General features: G+C 44.8%; 2 protein-coding genes across 3 annotated transcripts in view; one reads left to right on the top strand and one right to left on the bottom strand.

Moving 5' to 3' along the window:
* Window positions 1-2,677: 2,677 nt before the first annotated feature.
* Window positions 2,678-12,345, bottom strand: ACTR5 (actin related protein 5). The gene is made up of 9 exons (XM_072350174.1): window positions 11,882-12,345; window positions 11,130-11,359; window positions 10,392-10,561; window positions 9,454-9,671; window positions 9,077-9,259; window positions 6,482-6,604; window positions 5,848-5,987; window positions 4,378-4,510; window positions 2,678-3,330 (listed from the first exon to the last, which is right to left on the bottom strand). Exons 1-9 carry the CDS (start codon window positions 12,260-12,262, stop codon window positions 3,073-3,075), a joined length of 1,836 nt encoding a protein of 611 aa, XP_072206275.1. The 5' UTR covers window positions 12,263-12,345; the 3' UTR covers window positions 2,678-3,072.
* Window positions 12,346-17,126: 4,781 nt separating this feature from the next.
* Window positions 17,127-20,090, top strand: part of ARHGAP40 (Rho GTPase activating protein 40) — a 43,357-nt gene continuing 40,393 nt past the window's right edge. The window contains exon 1 of one of the 2 annotated variants that reach the window (XM_072350583.1): window positions 17,127-17,238. Coding sequence is in view for 1 of the 2 variants with exons in the window: in XM_072350582.1 (XP_072206683.1) it covers window positions 17,559-17,566 (8 nt within the window). In the remaining variant the exon portion in view is untranslated. Of the gene's footprint in view, window positions 17,567-20,090 lie in introns of both variants that reach the window. The other variant, XM_072350582.1, reaches the window with a different exon arrangement.

The raw sequence follows: 20,090 nt of genomic DNA, 5'->3' as shown, positions 1-20,090 counted from the left end.
CAGCCCTGCTCACAGCCCAAGCGGAAATCTGGGACATGGGACACGTGAGCCGTGTTTAGTCCCCAGGGCTCCTCACTGACGTGGTGTTCCCACTCCGAGCAGATCTTAGGGACCCTGTGAAAGGTGGAACCCAGTTTAGATTAAATAGCCTGATAAATTGCAACTCCTACTTTCGTATTCTTTGACCTGAATTGGGTGATAACTCAGTTGTATAATAAGGCTGTGGGCTGCTTTGAACCTCAAGTACTGAGGACCAGCTACAGACCACTCAACCAACTCAGGCTGGCAACTGCACTTGTCAGCTTGCAGGACACCTGTGAGGATAAACACGCTGCTGACCACAAGGCTGCCATCATAGCATGCAGCTCTACACAGCCCACTGAGCACCTGGCAAAGGCCCTCACAGTGGCATCACCTGCACACTCCTGTCCACAGAGCTGTATTTCTTCCCCTCCAGTAACAGTTCCTCCTATAGCTCCCCACACAGCCAGACAATACTCCATCACAAAGAGCAGATCAACATCCAGGAGAACTTCAACTAACAGCACTGCCCAAAGCAGCACTGCTTCCTCCTGCCCTCAGCACCACGCGCTCCTTCAACCTTTGTGCCACCACCAGCACCACTCACGTAGCACTTCAGCAGAACAAACCGGGGAAGCAAACTTCAGCTGGTAAAAATCAATCCTGCTTTCCAACGTCCACCCTTTTAACGTTGCTGTTCCAAGCAATTAAACGACACCAGCACGTTTAGCACAGCTTGTGACTGCAATTGTATTGCCCAAGTTCATTAGATACCCCAGTTATTACAGGGATAAAGTAACAAATTAACAGCTAATATTTAGATTATAAAATCATGCTTCCTGGAAGCAGTCGAAGCAGCTGACTTGGCAACTCTTTGCTGCATTACACAGCTCTGCTCTCAATCCATAAGCAAAATGGTTGGAACAGTTTGGCCAAGCATCAACACCGTGAGCATTCTGCCCACCGTGACAGCTAGAAATGGGTCAGAAAGAGGTCAAATGGGATGGGACACCACCTCAGCCCAGCTCAACAAAAGAAAACCCAAAAGAAGCGCTTTGGTGGGGTGTAACATTTCTGCATCTCAGCACAGCATGTTTTTCCACATTCTTTGAACACCTCAAATTGCCTTCAATGTTCTTGAAAAGCGGCAGGCCTTGAGGCAGCCTGGGACAGCCTCCAACCTGGATTGCTGGTCCTAGCTACAGGCAGCAAGCTCCCTTCTCCTCCTCCTTCTTCCCAATCAGTTAAGATGAGGCCAAAGGGAGAAACCAGTGCCAGGAACCGGGCAGTAGAGCAGGTCCGCACCACTTCCCCCATTACAGTCTCTGAACAACATATGAATGCATTTAACTTCTGCACACAGCTGCGACCTCAGTGTGAGGGACCTCAGCATCTGACACATTCAGCTTTTCTTAAAGTCATGGCTCTGGTTAAGATTTTTGCTATGTGTGTACCACATCCTATGGCAATAAACTGAACACTTCAGCATCAATACGTATCTCACACCCTTTGTTTTGACTCAGCAAGATAACTTATCTCAATGCTCCGCAGCTCTCACGGGACTGACTGGAAGCCACCACCTGCTTACCCTCCTGATACCAATTATGGCCCAGATAGTTTCCTCATAGTCCTACTTTTTCCAGCCTAACACTTTAGCTTTAGGGCACTTGCCAAAACTGCTGGTGTTTGCTTAGATTTCAGTCCAGCACTTAGCACTGATTATTCTTTTGGGAAAGCAACAAGTTGTTCAGTGCAAGAACTGAGTTAAACCTCAGCTGGAGCATGCTGTGCAGGACAGGGGCCTGGCTGCAAACCTGTGTTTTCCAGCAACATACAATCACTCAAATACCTGCTTATTGCTGTACCTGTTAAAGAGCTCGAATCACTGCAACACGTCAGTGATAAAGCAAAACGTTGGCTTTTTTGCTAACAAGATTTTCAGTGACCATCCTCTGATTTAGTCACAGTGCCAACAATTCAGAAGCAATTCAAGTCAAAAGGTAAATCTGACCTTCGGAGGCAGCTAACAACCCTGACTACACTCATGTTGGCACCCTTTCTAGTACTGAGAGCACATTAAGCATGGCAAGGGATTTCTGCTAGGGGACAATCTGTCCTCTTTCCCACCATTGTTATAACATGGCTGACACTAATGGTTTCAGGAGAACGTGCTACCAGGAGGCTTCTAATGGAGGAAGCCAACGTATTGTGCATCATGAAATATAGCTACAGATCAGCTGCAACAAGCTCTGTAATATGCAGGTGCTCCCAGCCAGCTTTCAAAGAGCAGCACAGTCACACCTGTTGAGAGCTGCCCTGCTCAGCCTCCGCTCCTGCAAAATCACCTGCAGACTCCACAGGACTCAGCATTCCTTCTGGTCTGTGCTTTAAGGAGGGCTCTTCCTTTACAGCTGAGCTGTGTTCTATGTGATCACACCTCTACTTTTAACCAAGATGCCAGCAGCTGACGAATTCAGAAGTGTCTGAAACCCCACTGATCATGCCGTGGTTTACCAGAAGCACGTAGCAGGATGGACATCAAACAGGACATGAGTCCAGGAAGTATCAGGAGGAGGCTGTAGGCAGAGCAGCCCCTATAGCACAGCTTCACAACAGCTTGCTTCAACGAGCAATGGAGACACCTGCTGGACTGACTCGTGCAATACAGGCCCAGCTTCTGGGCTGTGCCATGAGAACCAGTAAACTTTAATTAAAAAAATACCCACAAACATTTTCAAAGAACCCTGAGTCTTATCATACAAGTTCATAAGAGAGTATTTTCCTCTGGAATGCATTTTTCCTGCGTTCTGCCTTGTTGATCCAATTTCCTGCGCTATGCAGAAGCAGTACTATCCATTACAATCACTCCAGCTGATGCTCCAGAGTAGCACTTCTCTTTCAAGCAACAGATGAGACATTCTGCACTCCCAGAGCAGCCAACAGGGAGAGCCCAAGGCTTCTGCTCTACACACAGCTCAGGCTGCAGAGCATCAGCTTTTTTCTTTGCATGGTTCCCTCCATGGGAGGGTCTGTTACAAAGGCTCATCACCACTACGCCTGCTCACAAGGATTGCCTGTACCAGCTGCCAGTGCCCTGCTGGGTGCCAATGCCTCTGTAGTCCTTGGGCCCTGCTTTGGAAGGCGGATGGGCACGTAGACATTTGAGGCACAGTGTTCCTTGAGGTATTCTCCCCCTTTTTCTTCATAGTCTTTTCTGGTAATCCAACCTTCCTCACGGGTCATGTGTTCTACTGCCCAATCCCGAGCCCCGTACCAGGCATCTAAAATGGGACTGGAAGCAAGGTGAACCTGGAAGGAAAACACAAGAACATCAAATGCAGGACAACCCCAGCTTGTTTAAGATCTAAACACAGGAGAGAAAAGCCCTTTTTACTCCAGTTACAATGCAAGTCACAATTTCCAAAGTTCGAGCTGGTAATTCAGTGCTTCTGAAAGTGATTTCAGGAAAGGATTTGAAGCATGTTTTCACCTTCGGATCAATTCCCCATAAAACTGCTGAGTTTCTACAGCTTCCAGAGCACGAGCACGCATCACATTCACAACCAGCAGCACTAACAGCTCAAAGCCAATGCTGGAAGAGCAAGGCAAAACAGGTATTGAGCTCTAGCAATGCTTCCTACTTGCTTGAAGTAGTACGGTGGAATACTGCAAGCTAAGAAAGCACACTGTGTGGGAAAAAGACTACATGTGCTCCTTCCACGGGCTCTTTTTTCTCTTCTGGAGTAGATTCATGCTCCCATTTAAATGATTCTTATTACTGTAGCATAAAATGCTTCCTGCTGCAGCTATAAGCTGGCTGAACAAGGCACCCTGTAAGCACTATAAATAATATCAATGAAATGACATTTCTGATAGAACCACAGCACAGGACATTTGAATGGAAAGAAGAAAGCTCTTCTTTTCTCATAGGTTTCTAAGACACTTTTTGCTGCTAATTCCAGATTGTTTTTACCTGTAAGGATACCAAGTAACTTCATTTCCAAGCGAGCCCAGTTTTTCCCAGCAATGATTCCTAACAAAGGCTGATTGTTTCAGAAAGTAACTGTCCCAATTTACAGACATTCAGCCAAACGTGCTTTCTTGTGAGTGCACAGTTAGCAACTCCTCCAAGGCAATTCTACTCTTTCTACTGGATTCAGAAAGACCAACTGCTTTTCTTTGTTCCAGCCTCATTCTCTCAGGTCAAAAACAAAAACTGTCATCTGCCTTCTCATAAAACAAACATGCTCCATTCCCATGCTCTGAGGACGCCCACTCTGTACTTCTCCCAGCCTGAACTATTTTTTCCACACAGATGAACGGCTATTCATGAAAACGTTATATCAGTACGTGTACCTGAAAAGATGACTGGAATGGCCTCATTTCAAGGAGTTCTTTCTGGACTCTGGCTTTTAGTCCAGGATACATTGCATTTCCACCAGTGAGAAAAACATTCTGGACAAGAACAGCTTGTTGCTCTTTTGAATACCTACAAGGGAGAAAAAAACCCACAAATTCTATCTTTCAGGAACATTACTTCTCTGAACTGAGCAGCTACCAGGGAAAAACACAACAGTTTGTCTTCAAGGTTCATACTTTGAGAAATTTTCTCCACCTCACTTGGCATGAAACCCCGTGTTCATTAGGCTTCTGTAAATTCAGGGGATGGGCAGAAGAAAATCCTCAGAGCACTCTGAACTGTATCCACATAAATCAACAAGTCAGTAGAGCTGGAGTTCTTACTTCCTGGAAAACGTGACCTCATGTACTCCTAGAGTTTGATAACTTACAAACATCACTGACTTTGGTCTTACAGAGAGAGACTGATACCTTATTGTTTTAAGGGATAGATATTTTTGCAAGGATTCTTTGTTTACTTCTACAACAGTTTGGATCAGTGGTCTTCAAAGCAGGATGTGTACAAGACAATGTACTGCTGTGCGGGAAGTCCTTTTCATAGAACCATAAGGATCTCTTCCAGTCTCAGTGATTTCATGATTATTGAGTCCAACCATCAACCTAACACTGCCAAGTCCACAACTAAACCACATCTCTAAGCAACACGTCCACACATCTCTTGAGTATGTCCAGGGATGGCAATTCACCAGTTCACACAGTGTCCCAAAACCTACCTACCCTTTCATGAATGAATTCTTCCCAATATCTGATCTCAGCCTCCCTGGCACAACTGCAAGCCATTTCCTTGTGTCCCATCAGTTCACTGCTCAAGAAAAAGAGACCGACAGCCTCCATGCAGCAGCGTGGTTTCAGTCATAGAGAGCAATGCCTGCCCTTCAGACTCCTCCAGTTAAATTCAGTTCCCTCAGCCATCTCTGATATCTTGTTTTCTAGTTCCTTCACCAGCTTTGTTGCTCTTCACTGAATGCACTCCTGAAACAAGTCAGCATCTCTGTTGCAGTGTGGGGCCCAAACTAGTTTCTGTAACATTAACAAAATACTCAATCTTTGTTTCATCCTTCAATTTCTACTTTTGTTTTACAACGTATATATATGTTAGTTGAGTAGCACATGTATCTGATTTATCAATAAATACATATAAATATATTGACAGTTTACACTCTAGAACTTTAATAAATGCAAGTGAATAACAAAAAGAGTTTTAACACCACTGACTCAGACGACCAGAAACTTAGATGTGGTTCCCAGAACAGAAAGGCATCTCTAACCTTCAACACTCAAACCTGCCAAAAAAGAACTACTCAAACATGCTTTTCTCAAGGTACTGTTAAATAACCAGCATTGCAAAAGCTGGTATTCAAACAAAGGCTTGTTTGAAGAAAATGCCCAGTATCTCTGTAAACTCACCTTTCGAGTACATATTGCATCGTTTCTGCTATACCGGTTTGGTCTTCTCCTATCAGGGAGGGCTGGAAGATGATCTCTGGAGCTCTTATTCTTTCAGTGCCAAGAAAAAGTTGGTGGTATTCTGCCAGGTTAAACACGGGCTTTAAAAATAGGAGATTGAAAAATAGAAAGTTATATTAGAGAACAGAGCAAGCAAAGTTTCCAGAGAATCTCTATTAAAAAGACCATGATATTCACTCAGAGACAGGACCATGCTGAAAAAGGTTCTAAAAGGACAAGGAAAACTGACCGAGCGCTTCTTTTCCCCTTCATATTTGTTACTGTTCAGTCCTAAAGCTCAGTGTCAGAAAGTTTTGTTCACACTGGAATGGGATACAGGCTATGAGTCACACACAAAAGCTTAAGCAGGACTGTTTCCCTAAGAACATGGCATTGCTACAACATGCAGAGAGCTGACTGGGTATACTCATGCTCAAACCATCAGTCATGACTGTGAGGACTCTTGTCTTGAGCACAGTTCAGAGGGTTTAAGAATCTCCACCATAAACAGACAGCACTGTTTGCATTTGGAGAAACAGTCAAACAAACAGCAGGCAGTAACCTCTGACATAAGCTGTAGGTATTTAAGTCAAACCTGCACTGCAGCAACAGGCTTCTCAGCTTCAGGTTGTTCCTCAGCAAATAAAGGTTCAAACTCATTAATACTTTCAACATCTTCCAGTGACTGTTCGCTTCCTAGTGGATCCAAGTCAGGGGTCTGGAAACAGAACGTTCAGATCTGTTAGCCCAGATGTACTAGGCACATATACCACACCAATGCTGGTGACACATTCAGAAACTGTAACCCTGATTCCTGCACATCCAAACTCTATCATGCTTGAAAACAAATATGTTGCTCTTCAGCACTGAAGACAAAAATCAGAATGATGACAGCCCAGAAAACAGGAGTAGAAAAATACATTCACTCAAAGAATAAAAATCAAGCATTTTCAGACTTCATAATTATTATTATTACCTTGAAGCCAGCTCAGAAATTAAAAGCCTTAGTCAACAGGTTGAATGCCAAGACCCTGCTGGCATAATAACATATTAAAGCTTATTAAAATAGCTTTTTAAGTTGGATGAAACTTGGTGCTCTCCCAGCACCTCTAACTGTTCTATAATTACCATTTAATTCCCTGCTTTGCTTGTGTGGGACTGGAAAACAAATATTTGCAAGCTAAAACGCTAGCAGTTTTTGACAGTTGCCTACTTGTAACTGCTTAGCGTTTGCACATGGGATATAAAAAGCCTCGCTGCATTTTACACAGACAGAAAGCTGCTCCCAAAGCTCCTTCCTAATGAAAATCATCACTCCAGATTACAGAACACCATGGTGAATTAGGAGCAATTATTTAATTATCTCATTTATTCCTTCATAACAATGATGTAGATTTCTAATTTTGTCTCCAAAGATCTGGTTTTGCCTTGTTGTTCTTTTACAAATGTAAGTATTTGTCATGATATTTTGCAAGCAATAGCAGGACAAAATAAAGCTGGAACATTTAAACCTTCCGAAGCTTCTCATTTATCTCATTTAAAAGACAGGCAACTACTCCAAAATGAAGACGTGCCCATTGTTAAAGCAAACTAATGGAAGTCACCTGATGTTATCTCCAACATTTTTTGGCTTCTAAAAAGCAAAACAAAATCACAACAACAGAAAAGCAGAATAGAGCAGAAGAGCTGGCACAGATCCTAGCACAACATAATTAGCTTTTAGCTCCTTCACACAGTCACAGAGATGGTCTACCTTCACAAATGGATTCACTGGTAACTGTAAGCTTTCTCGCAAAGCCCAGACCAAACAAAAAGGCTTGCCAATTCATTCCAACATCTGAGACTACACCTTGTAAACAAGAGGAGTGCGTGATCCAAAACAGACATGCTGGAACCTCGGCACAACCACCTGGCAGAATTACAAGGAGCCCATAGGCATTCAGCTATCACTTTCTGGAATGTTGGTAAAATCCACAATCTAACCCCATTTTGCTCACATGCAGTCATTCTGATTCTTACATAAACTTCTCTGATAAGGATAGAACCCAGAAGAACCATCTCACTGGCTTCTGGCTGTGTCTCAAGTTCTATATGAAACATGAGAATTGTTATTTCCAGCACCACTGTCCTCTGTACTTCATCCTTCTATTTTCTTCCCTACCTTTTCCTGAGCAAAGACAGATAAAACTAAAAATGATCTTCTGTGACTTGCAAGGCAATTAAAAGCAAACATAGGAATAGATTTGGACCATCTCTTAGAAGCAGCTGGTATGTGCTGGGCCTGTGTTAGTCTAGCAAAGCAGACTAATAACTTTCCCTTCTCAGAGAAGACTCCAACAACCAAGCCTAGCACTAAATCTTTCATAGATGAGTAAAAAGAACAAAGCATGCTGCTTGATTGCACCAAAACCGTACCCAAAATAAAAGCAAAGGGTTGGTTGTTTACAGTAAAGTTCTCTGCATTTGAAAGCAAAGAACACAAAGGCAAATAACCATTTTCAAAAGAAGCTTACTTTTAATGATAGGTTAAAAGTATTTAAGTAGTGGTGGATCAGACAACCATACAACAACTTGAGTTTTAAGTACTTACAATTCAATGTCATCAGTTCTCTTAAAAAGAAAGAAGCAGACCTGACTCATTATAGATTTCAGCAAAAGTAATGCAAAAGTAAAGGAAGACGGAGTTTGCAGCACGACCAAGATCACTGTGTTACCTTCTACATTTACAACCCTATAAACAAGCTACCCTTCAACCAAGGATGCTGGCTTGCATATGCTGCCAGGAATAAGTACAAATGGAAGCAGTGATTTACCTTTTCAGGCTGTTTTCTTTTATCCTCAGTTGAAGTTTTTGAGGAAGCTTACTGCCTTTATACAATTATGTACTCTAACCAGCAGGCCTAGAGATTATGCTTAGAATTGTAAGAAATCAAACAGTAAGATACATCCCAGAGCACAGTGCAAGAAGGGTTACTAATTTCAGGCATACTCTTAAACAATCATAACTCTAAACTTCTGTAACTGAATAAGGAAAGCTGCCAATGACAAGCAGTTGTCAAATCAGCAATGAGCATGTTAAAGGAAAACCTTAACCCATCAATAATACAGATATTTACACACAGGGAACGTTTTAAGACAGAAACTTAACTCTCACAGAGATTAGAATCAGATTAACTTGGAGGAAACATACCTCTGGTTTGCTGTCCACAACATCCACTTCAATATTGACTTCTGCCTGTAGGATTTTTTGTTTCGTTTGTTCAATGGCCAGGCTCAATTTGTTGATGTAAGACTGAAGTTCCTCTGCAGAGTCCATGTTCAGCTCCACTAAAGCTTTGTGAAATTGATCCATTTGACCATCTTCCAGAAGTTCCTGCAGACAAATCAGAGCTGGCTGTGACGGATGTTATAAGGTGAATCAAGCATGCACTAGCTATGTATGTATACACTGCTCTCATTATGGGAGACTCAAAATACCTCACAGAAAAGTACTATTCAGAACTCGTAGGCATCTCCTGCATCAATTAAGTCCTAAAAGACTTGGGAAAAAGAACCTGCCATGATTACCTGTACATACAGCAGCCTGTCCAGCCTCTCCTGGTCAAGGTGCAGCTTCTCTTCTCTCCGACGTGCATTGAGTTCTTGAAGTCTACGCAACTGCTGCTGCCGCCTCTCCTGCTTTTCCTCTGATGTCAGAGTGCTCCCCAGGAGTTTGTTAGAGAAGGGCAGCTGCATCTTGTGCACGTTGTTCTCATAGTACTCTGGTGACCGCCACTTCTGTAGCTCTGAATATTGGAGAAGAACAAGAACTATTTTGTCAGGCTGAACAGGATGATTCACACATCCTACACGCTCCAAGCCAAGTTCAGACTTAAGAGAAAGCAGACAACAACCCAGCCCAGGATTCTGCACACTTCTTGGCAGTCACTCCTTTATTTAAGCTGCCTCCTCAGAGAACTGCATTCAAGTCACACTCAGAGCAAACGGCTCTTAGCACTCTCTTCTCCAGGAGGCAACAAACAAAGCACTGAGAAGTGGGAAGCACGCAGCATCTTCTCCCCAGTTTAAGCGAAAGCTCTCACATGTTTAAAACCACCACAAGCTCTTTTGCACGTGACAAGTTGATAATAACTTTACTCTGTGGCCACTACTTTAAAATTTCCATGATAATTGTCAAACTTCATTAATTCCCAGAAATTAGGAGAACTCGCAACTTTGGAAACCTTAAACCAGATATACAAAAACACCCACAGAGGAGAAACGTGCTCAGAAACAATCCTAACCAGCTGAGCTTTCTGTTGGAAGTACAGAGTAAAACTGCCAATAAAATAAATTCATTCTGACATCTTTTCCTCTGTACAAATGTATCACTCACAACTGAGTTTGAACTAACAAGGAAAAGATCTCTGAAATTCAATCTTGTTTCATGAACAAGCGATAGAGGGCACAGAACAAAGTTTCAGTAAGCCCTATTGATCAGTACAAAAAACTACAGCTGGTTCTACCTTCTGTATAGTCCTCTGCAATGTAGCTGTGCTCATGAAGTATTTCCTCCATGCGACTGAGAGTGATGGCAGCAAAGTGCCCAGGGTATTTGAGCTGGAGGAGGCGTTGCAGGTACACAGCTGCCTGACATCCACCAAGATTGATACGCTTGCAATTCTTAGCATCCAACCTGAAAGTTCAAAAGAAAGAACTGAAACCAAAGAGAGACCTTCACTGTAAAAGAGACCTCCTGTTCTAGCCAGCATTATCCGTTTTTAACATGGTCAAGTGGGAAGATTAATATCTGCGGGTAAACATTTTAAGAACCTGGAAGTCTTAACAAATCTATTGCTTTTCTCAGGCAGCATCCCTAAGCACTGCATAATTGCTTGCAGATGCATTCTGAAAGGCTGATTTAAAAAGCAAACACTGTAGAAATCTCAGAGTGCTTTTTTCTGGTCTCAAAGCTACATTAAAACCTAATACTTTTGCTGCCAGGTCATACTTAGAACAGGTATCCTCATCTACTTTTGAAGTATGAAACTAAAAATACAGTATATACCAGGACAGCACCAATTCTTCAATTCAAAATTCAACTAAATTTCACTAAACCTGGAGCTAGTTCTTCCTCTTCAGTGTAAATTAGGACCTAGTAAGAACTCACATTGCAGGAGCTGTAAGGCTGAATGCCAGAGGAACAGGTATTTTTACCAGTGACAAGAAGAACTTATTGGATTCTTAGGACATTAAGGACTCACCTCCCTTCTAGGACAGGCAAAATATGCGTACACTGATAGCCTGAAGATATCACCAACCCACTGCAAGGCCAGTCCTGCCTCCTGTTGTGGTAAAAACTGTACAAGCTATCCACCCCATAGGACACTTTAGGAACTTGATAGCATTCAAAGAGGAGCTCTGACATCATTTGCCTTGAATACAAAGGATTGCACACCGCTTCTGTCAGAACTATTGGATGATCAACACAGCCCTGTAAAAAACAAGAGAAAAGGAGAAAAAAAAAGACAGGATAAACAGAGATACCTTTCCTTCTTTTAAAGTCCAGCTTCAGCACCTCCCAAACAACAGTGAGCACACACCTTACGTGCAGGCTACTGAACGCTTACATCACACCCAGTGCTCAAGGGCACAGTGCTTGCCTTTAGGTGGGTTTCCCATATTAATTCAACCAAGGAACGAACTCCAAAATGTAGAGAAGAATGGATTTTAAAGGCATACCCAAGAAGCAGAACACTGGAAGTTCCATGCAGACACATGAAAGAACTTCCCCATGAGAGCAGCAGGGCCAGAGCCTGCTTTCCACAGGGGTTGGATCTCCTAAGGTCCCTCCCAACCCCCAAATTAACAAAAAATCTATACAGCGTGGAGGCAAAAAGTGACTGAAAACCAGAGATTTAGTTCTACCTTTTCTAGTTAAGAAAACCAGATACAATTATCAACGTTTAATCTCCGCCTCAGGAGGCGATCCTGGATGGCTGGGCTTGGCTGGTACCTGCGAGGAGACCCCCAGGCGTTGGAAGACGTGGTCGAAGAGCAGCTCCTGCAGCTCCAGCTGTACGGGCACGTTGCGGTCGAAGGGCGAGCGGAGCAGCCAGCGCAGCGGCTCGGGGCTGCCCAGGTCGTTGCCCACCTGCGTCTCGGCGCCGGCCCCACCGCGCGCCCCGCGGCTGCGCGCCGCCAGCGAGCGGAACCGCAGCAAGGGCTCTGCGGGGACGGAAGGGTCGGCGGCGGCCCAACCCGCCCGCGTCTGGAACGAGCCGTTGTCGATCACCAGCGGTACCGGCTGCGGGCTGCGCACGGCCGCGCTCGGTGCCAGAACCGGGTCCGGGGCCCAGCGCGCGTCGCGGAAGGTGAACACCCGCCCCGCCGCCATCTTGGGCGCACCACAACGCCGCCGGGCGGCAACGCGGGCCGCGCTCGGGTTCCGGGGCTCCGCTGTGTTCTCCTCAGAGGAGAGCTGTGTGACCGGCGAGAGGACAAGGGATAAAGCACAGCAAGGTCCCACATGAGTTGCAATTAACAGCAGTGCTTAATAACGCGGTCCGAAAGAAGCTGCGAGCCGAGGTGTGGCCACGCAAAGCCCACCGGTGGATGTAATTGCACTGAGTGCTGCCCTGCTGCTTGTTCGTCCTCACATGATGATCTGGAGGATCCTCGAGCTCAGCTTTTAATAATCGCTTTTCATTAAGGAATTCTAACATCTTTTATCACACGTAGTTCAATTTGACCCATAAACCATAGCAGTTAATGTAGCAGCACCATCCGTGTGTCCTGGGGAAGAAGTAATAAAGCAAAGCCACCTATCTGCTCATACTTCACTTATTAGGGGTCTCCTTTATTAAGCAATATATACAGAGATACACGTCCTATGAAGCATGCTGGCTTGCCTTTCCTGGAGTGAATGGTAATAGGATGGCAATTAAGAGTATATGGATTCACTAATAGAATGAAATAGGCAGAGAAAGTTAGAAACGGGATCTGTACTAATATGGGATGTATATGTACCCCATGTCAAAGAGCACCTGGCACAAGCAGTTTTTAACTAGCTAGCAGTAGCCTGATTCTGCATTATTGAGTTCTCAAAAGTTACCTTCACTACCAGTTGCAAAGAGCAATTGAAGAGCTTGGTTATACCCCTGTGTTAAAAGACATAAAAATCCCTTAACTACCACTTTAACATCAGCCTTGAAGGCTTTCCAATTTATACTTACCCTGTAATTACCAGCTGAAGCAATGACAATCAGATGTTTTCTCAGGTCTCCTTATCCCGTGCTTAATCCATTTCACCTCCTCCCTACCCTCACAGGGCTGTTCCTTTTGCTATCCATGCTGAGGATATCAGTGGTCCTCTTGTGATTAACGCAGTGATGCAATCAGAGTTATAAAAAGGCAGTTAGTAAAGAACAAGCAAGCTGTTCTAAACTTAGATTAACCTGAAGCTAGCAATGAAGTATCCTCCAGTTCCTTTGGTGAGCGAGCTGACTTTGCCTATTTTCTTTTGTCTTTCTTTGCCATATGTACTAATACTGATCATAATGGTGGTCTGGCTCCGGCTCTTACTTAATGAAGGTAAGTTCTGCAGCTGATTGGCTGCATGCATTTGTAGAAAGGCTTTGTCTCTTCATCTCTAAAGCATTCTGTGAGCTGTTTTTAACCTAATGCCTCTCATCACAGAGGGAAAATAAAGGTGTGGTTTGATGGGTTGAATGCATTTTGTAGATTCCTATTTAAAAGAAATGCTTCCTAATAACTTTGTGTGGTTTTCAAATGCTAGCGTTGTAGTTCATCCTCTCTGTGTATTTTGGGGAGGGAGTGGATTTTACCAGGGGAGCTGTTAAGGGATTCTCTCGTTAATGCTGAGGCTGATAAAAAGCAGTTTCTTAAAGGAGTAGGATGTGCATTTTCATTTCTTTGTGTATTTTGCATCTCTTTAAGCTCTGCCACTGTTCTTAATTCTAACACATCAGTAACTAATAAGATGCTTTGGTTTAGGCTAATAATAGGCTTGCTGATGTACTCCTGGGTATAAAGCTTGGCTGGTTTTACTAATCCTGGAGCACAAGCAATTGCAGCTGAGGAATCAATCAGAAGTTGAGTGATTCCAATCAAAAGCAGTAATTCTGCCTTTGAGGGACAACTGTAGAGAGGAAAATAAGAATAAAATCTGACTTTAACAAGTTGGGCTCTTGTTTAATGTTTTGGTAACCATTTCTATAATAGATACCCCAGGAGTAGAGAAAATCAAATGATTCCTTTGGACCCACAAACAGCAGTGGAACAGAAGGTGTTCACCACAGCTGAGGCTTATCTTCTAATCACCTTTCCTGTCCTGCCTTCATGTGCTGGTGCATTTGTTGACTCTCAGCTCCTATTGTTCAGTTTTAGTGTACAGGTGATGCTCATAGAAATCCCTGCTTGCTGCTGGCTGTTTCTCCACACATCCAAGTGCACTCTTTTGGATAACCAATGACAGTAACAAGAGTACAGGCCCTATGGAGCTATGATAATGGTACAAACTACCCTGAGTAGCATAGGCATGGCTTATTTCTAATGTCTGAAAAGCAGAATAAAATGATCAAGTGTATTGTGTAGGTGAAGGGGAGCTGTGCCTTGTTCTAAAGTTGAGTTTGGGCACAAGTGGGGAATAAAACAGGTGCATAACTCAGCTTTACCTTTAATGTAGTTACTGATTAAAACTGAATTGGATAAGATCAAACACTTGTACAGGCCTCTTGTTGCCTATCGGGGATTGAAAATCCTTAATTCCAGGTGGAAAGGATTCAGAAGAATTTTGTCCATCTCCTAGGTAGAACTACTAACTGTAATGTAACAGATCTCTAAATCTACCTTCCAGAAGAGATGCCTCCTGCAGAAGCAACTAAGAAACAATCTGATGCGTCTCCTTCTGAATCTAAATCTGAAGCTGAACCAACAGATGATGAAAGCCAGAATAATACAGCAAGTACAGAATTTGAAGAGGACAAGCAACCCAGTGGCCCTGTGGGACAACCAAAACCCAAACCTGCTTATCTGAGTTCAAAGCCAAAAGCAAACGGCCATCTCAGACGGCTGGTCTCAGAACCGAAGATAAGACCCTCCCATGTGGAAAGAAGTGTTCTCTGCAACATCATGATGGTGAGTGCGTGACCAGACTATCTCTTTGCATATCTGTTGCTTTTGTGCCTCAGCTCGTATTATTATTTTTTTTCCATCTCTGCCTGAGATATCTCCAGGACTGGTTTCTGCTTTGTTAATGAACTACAAGAGGTTTTCTCTCCCTGTCATCCCTATTTGGAATGATTCCTATTGTATACCAACTAAAGGTAGTACAAAATTGAGCAGTCACAACCATACATACAAGTGTGTGTGTATTATTAAGGCATGTATACGTATTTGCAAAGTCTTTGAGAACTGCATGCAGATTCATACAAATACCAGAAGATACATCTGAAAGAGTGGAAGAGATTGGTTTGTGTATGGTTTCCTTCCTTGCTCTTTGGCTGTGTACCCTGCTGCAGCAGGGGCTCAGAAGGTAAGGTTAATTTCTGCCTCCTCTGTCTCTATGCTGTCCTCTCCACTTACGTGGCATGGAATTTTAAACTGCAGCAACAGAGTTATCCGTGTTTACTTCTACCAGCTTTGCTGGCTGCTTTGTTAGGCTAGAATTGTTAAGGACTGGTATTGTCTGAAATTGCTGCATCTGTTTGACTGGCACACCCTGAAGCTGACCTTTAGCATGGAACCAGGAATATCTCATCTTAAATATCTTTGGCATCACTAATACTAACAAGATAGAACAAGGGCAGTGTCATGAGATTTTGCTTTTAATTATTATTTTTCCATTACTGATATTAGAAGGAAAAATGCTAAGAATAAGCCTGGAATTGGCTAGGTTACCTTTTGGCTCTCCTAGACCTCTTTGCATATGCAAGCATTCACTTCTTCAGAGCAGTCTGAAGATCTGGAGTTTAAGCTCATCCCTTATAGCATAAGACCCATAACACCAACAGGCTTGTTGGTTGTGTTGGGTGGACAAGAGAAGGGATAGCCACGTATGGTCTCACATTATTTATACCCTACTGGGAACTGAACCTCTTTCCAAAGTGTGGTTTCCATGACAATTCTCTTCCGCTTTTCTTCACCAGCTGCTGTGCTCCATGCTTTGTTCTCTCACTTGGACTTTTCTCAGCCATTTGCTCCAGATCTGTAATGTCCTGAGGATTCAGCTTCTGCCATCCTCTGTGGCTGTCGATGTGGCTCGGCTTTGTGATTTGCTGCGTGGCAATGTTGTGAAAATCCTGGGCTCCCCAAGGCTACAAAGCAGAGAGCTGTTAACTTCAATCCTGGGCATGAGATACAGGAAAACAGAACAGAGTGCAGCTCAGAGGGCTGCCTCAAGGTAGAAATGAAGCTGGTAGTTCTATGACCATTAACAGCAATCCTGTTCAGCATCAGTGAAAGCTATTTTGGTGTGGCAGGGGAAGGTTAATTCTCTAATAAAGAAATGAGGACTAAGCTGCTGCACTCAGGTCACAACAGCTGCTTTCTAAGTGAGCAGTGTTGACTGGTTCTATATTATTAAATGGGCCACAGCAAGTAGCATCTTCCAAGCACAGAGCTTGGATGTGTGCTCTGCAGTAGGAAAGTAGCAAAGTACAAATCACTTTTAGAGTGGCTAAACACCCTTAGCATCCATGGAGTGTGTGCCCCTTCACTGCTGTGCAGAATATACCCTTGTCAGCATACGAGGTTGGATTCCAGTGCCAGAGACAGTCACCGTCAGCTCTGTGGGGCCACGAAGAAAGGGGCAGGAGGGGGATATGCTACAGTTCTGTCCCCTAGAGGTTCATGAAGGGCCGTTTGCTCACTACTTTGATACATGCATTGCACAAATTCGTTTTAAAAGTTGAAAATAGAAAGTCAGGCTAGGAAGCACGCTGCTGCTTGAGAAAATGTTTGTCCCTATTCCTGAGGTGAAGGAAACTCCACAGCCCTGCATGGGGAGACTGTAACGGTTCTGCTGCCTGTAATTACGAAGCATGCTGTGTTTGTCTTTCCCACAGCTGTCCACGCGTCCAAATATTTATGCAGGGCAGCGTGCTTTTAAATAAAACTTGTTTGCTGGCTGTCTTTGTATCCCCTGGTCGTTCATTTCGATATATACGGACGTGCTATTCATCAGCCGTTTGCTGACCAAATCTCCTCTAGCCAAGAGCCGGGCACCGCACCGAGCAGAGCGGCCGGGCAGGTGCGGGGGGAGCCGGACGGGGCGGCTCCGAGAGGCGGGGGGAGGCGGAGCTGCGGGTCGCGGCGGGGCTGAGCGCGCAGCTCGGAGGCGGCGGGAGCGCGGTGGGTAACGCTCGGGGGAGCCGCGGTGCTGCGTGAGGGAGGGGCGGGCGGCTGGTTGCTGCTGCTTTCGTGCTCTTCTTTCTCCGTCTTTCCTCGCCTTGCCCGCTATTGTTTGCAGAGCGCCTCCGGGAAGAGCGTTGGTTGGTGGTCTCGGTGTTTATTTCCCTTTTTCCACGCGGTCTCTGCGCACAGAAGGGCAGTTCCCGAGTAGGGAGCCGCTGCGTGCAGAAGCTCTGCTCCCGCCGTGGGCTCTGCTCACAAAGGAGCCGCAATGTGCCGAGGCAGCCGCCAGCCCGTGGGGATGGAGTTGGGAAATTGAGATGGGCAGGTAACCGGTGCCTGAATGTTGCTGTTCGAGGTGATGTGTTAAAGCCTGGGAATACCAAAATATGTGTTTCGAGCAGTTTTTAGGCTGTGTAAATACTCTCGGAATAGCATTCTCGCGGCCGGGCTGCTGGCGCTCCCGGTGTCCCCGTAATAGCAGCGGGGTCGGTACCGGAGGAGCTGCCCGGGGAGGGCTGAGGGCGCTGCGCTCCGCAATGCGAGCTGCGGGAAACATCGTGCGGGTGTAACCGTGCAGCTTTCGGGTGTGCAGCCGGCTGAGGGGAACGCGGGCAGTCACTTCTGGGGAACGTGCTTTGTGTGTTTTTTTTTTTTGCATAGGATGAATGGTGTGTGAATGTGTCACGGAGGTGGGTCTGAGCATAGGGGTGGTTTGAACTCTACAATACGGATGCTGCGGTTCCTCTCTGTTAACACTGTCTGTTTCTCCCAGTCGGGGTGCAATTCCTGCCCCTGGGGCTTTGTGTGGTGCTTGGAGCTCACAGCAGATGTGGTGTGACTCCTCAGCTCCTTCCTGGGCTGCACGTTCCTGAACAGCATCCACAGATTTGTGCTTTGGTTTCCCTTTGTGTTATGGGCGTAAGCTGCTTTCTGGGCATCAGCAGGAGTGCTAGAGCATGCAGCATTTGGGTAGCTGTAGAACTACTTCAAGTATTAGTTCACTGTGATTGCAAATAGAAACTTCTTTGAAACCAAGGCTCCTCTGTGGGTTTGGGTTCAGTTTACCCATAAGGGCTGTTCACCTGGGGCAGCACACCGTTTTGTATGCACCCGGCAGCCTCTGTCCTAGGGCACTCCTATTTACTGCCAAGTACACACCTGCCTCAGCTGAAAGAGCTGGCTCCCAAAGCCTGGGGAGGACTTTAGGCACAACAGTGTTGGCAGTTTCTTCTGGCAGGGAGTTCCCTCTCTCAGCTCTACTTCAGCTGTTTCTTCTGACCGAGGCAAAGCCTCCAGGGAGCCAGAAGCCTGCACTGCTATATACCAGACATAGGTGTGTTATGACCTTTTGCACATCACTTAACCTCCCTCTTTTTTCTTTCTTTCCTTTTTGTTTTTCTTCCTTCTTATTTGTAAAGCCTTCACTGTGCAGCCATGTTACGGAGGTGGAGTTGGATAAACATTCTTAAAACTCCATGAGGAAACACTGTACGTTGCAAAACTTAGCAACCAGTTTTGCTCTCCTTTAAGCTCCAGAGTTTGGGGGGGGGGGGGGGGGGGAACTGCTGTAAGTCCCAGACTAGTGTAAACTGGTGACATAATGTGTTTTGGTGGATTTACATGATAAATGTGTCCTGAAAGCAGTATGTCAGAGTGCTTAGGAGTAAGGCATTGCAGCATGTGGTGATACACCACACGTCAGCAGCTGGGTGCTGCATTGCTGCTGGTTACTACCTTCTCCTGGAGGAGTCCTGATTCAGCTGGGCCAACATCTGCTCTTGGTGCTGAGCAATTGGGGTTTGTGTGTCCAGCTGCGTGCTGGAAAACAATGCTCAGGATTTGGCTCGTGCCCCAAGAGGATGCAGCAACAGCAGTGCTGAGCTTGGGGTACTCAGGAGTTTATTTTATTTGAGGTTGTGTTTTTACCATCGAAAGATGCAACCCAGAAATGTTGTTTTGCAGTGCTTGACATCAGTTGTCAAGGTGATATAAACTGAAAGAGGTGAGGGCCCAGCGTGCCATAAGGAAAGCTATTGCTCCCTGTGAGTACAGGGGAGCACTGAGATGCAGCCTGCAGGAGTGGCTCCTTTACGTGTCCCAGCTGGCCAAAAGCCCTCCATGTCCTGCTCTCACTTCAGTGCTGACTCTGCTTTAAGCAGGGTGGGGAAAGAGGTGATGACCTGAGGATCCTTGCAGGGGCTGTGATGGTTTGTGAGCTGTATGACTTGCTCTGGCTGGGTAAGGAGGGAGGATTCTTTTTTAAATCCTTTAAGACTTGGATGTTGCAACATAAGACTAAGGTTGAAATATATTCTGCCTTTGTACATCTTCTAGGCTCTTTGTTCAGTGAAACTCTTGCTTACTTGGGGAAGTTATGGCCCACATGCTTCTACTTGAGCAGTTTAAGTGCTGCATAAAAATGTCTTGGTCCTGACATAGTGTTTGAGCTTTCCTGTTGCGAATGTAAAATCCATATGGCATTGCTTCTTAATTGAAACCTGCTGGAGTTATTTTTAATCCTGCAACGTATTATATGCAATAGTCCTCGTGCAGCTGACTTGAAAGGATTGCCTGTAATGAGATGTTTCTAATCAGTCGGTATTCCTTTCTGTAATGTTCCTTCTTTCTAACAAACACAATTTTGATTTGTTAAGTAAAAAACCAGCCTCCAGCTCACCAGTGGTAGGCAGGAGTGTGAGTTCTGCTTATCAGTGAAGTATTAAATCAAACAAGAAAATGATAACTGAAAAAACTACCTATCTGTCATCAAATATGGCCTGTATGATTCACTCGTTACGTTATGCTTTAGGTAGTAGTCAACAGAATGGTTAGTTGTGTGGGTAAGTCCT

Source organism: Excalfactoria chinensis, chromosome 15 (genome assembly GCF_039878825.1).
Source record: "Excalfactoria chinensis isolate bCotChi1 chromosome 15, bCotChi1.hap2, whole genome shotgun sequence".
NCBI lineage: Eukaryota > Metazoa > Chordata > Aves > Galliformes > Phasianidae > Excalfactoria > Excalfactoria chinensis.
The sequence above is the reverse complement of the archived record's forward strand: the minus strand, read 5'-3'. Positions and strand labels throughout refer to the sequence as shown.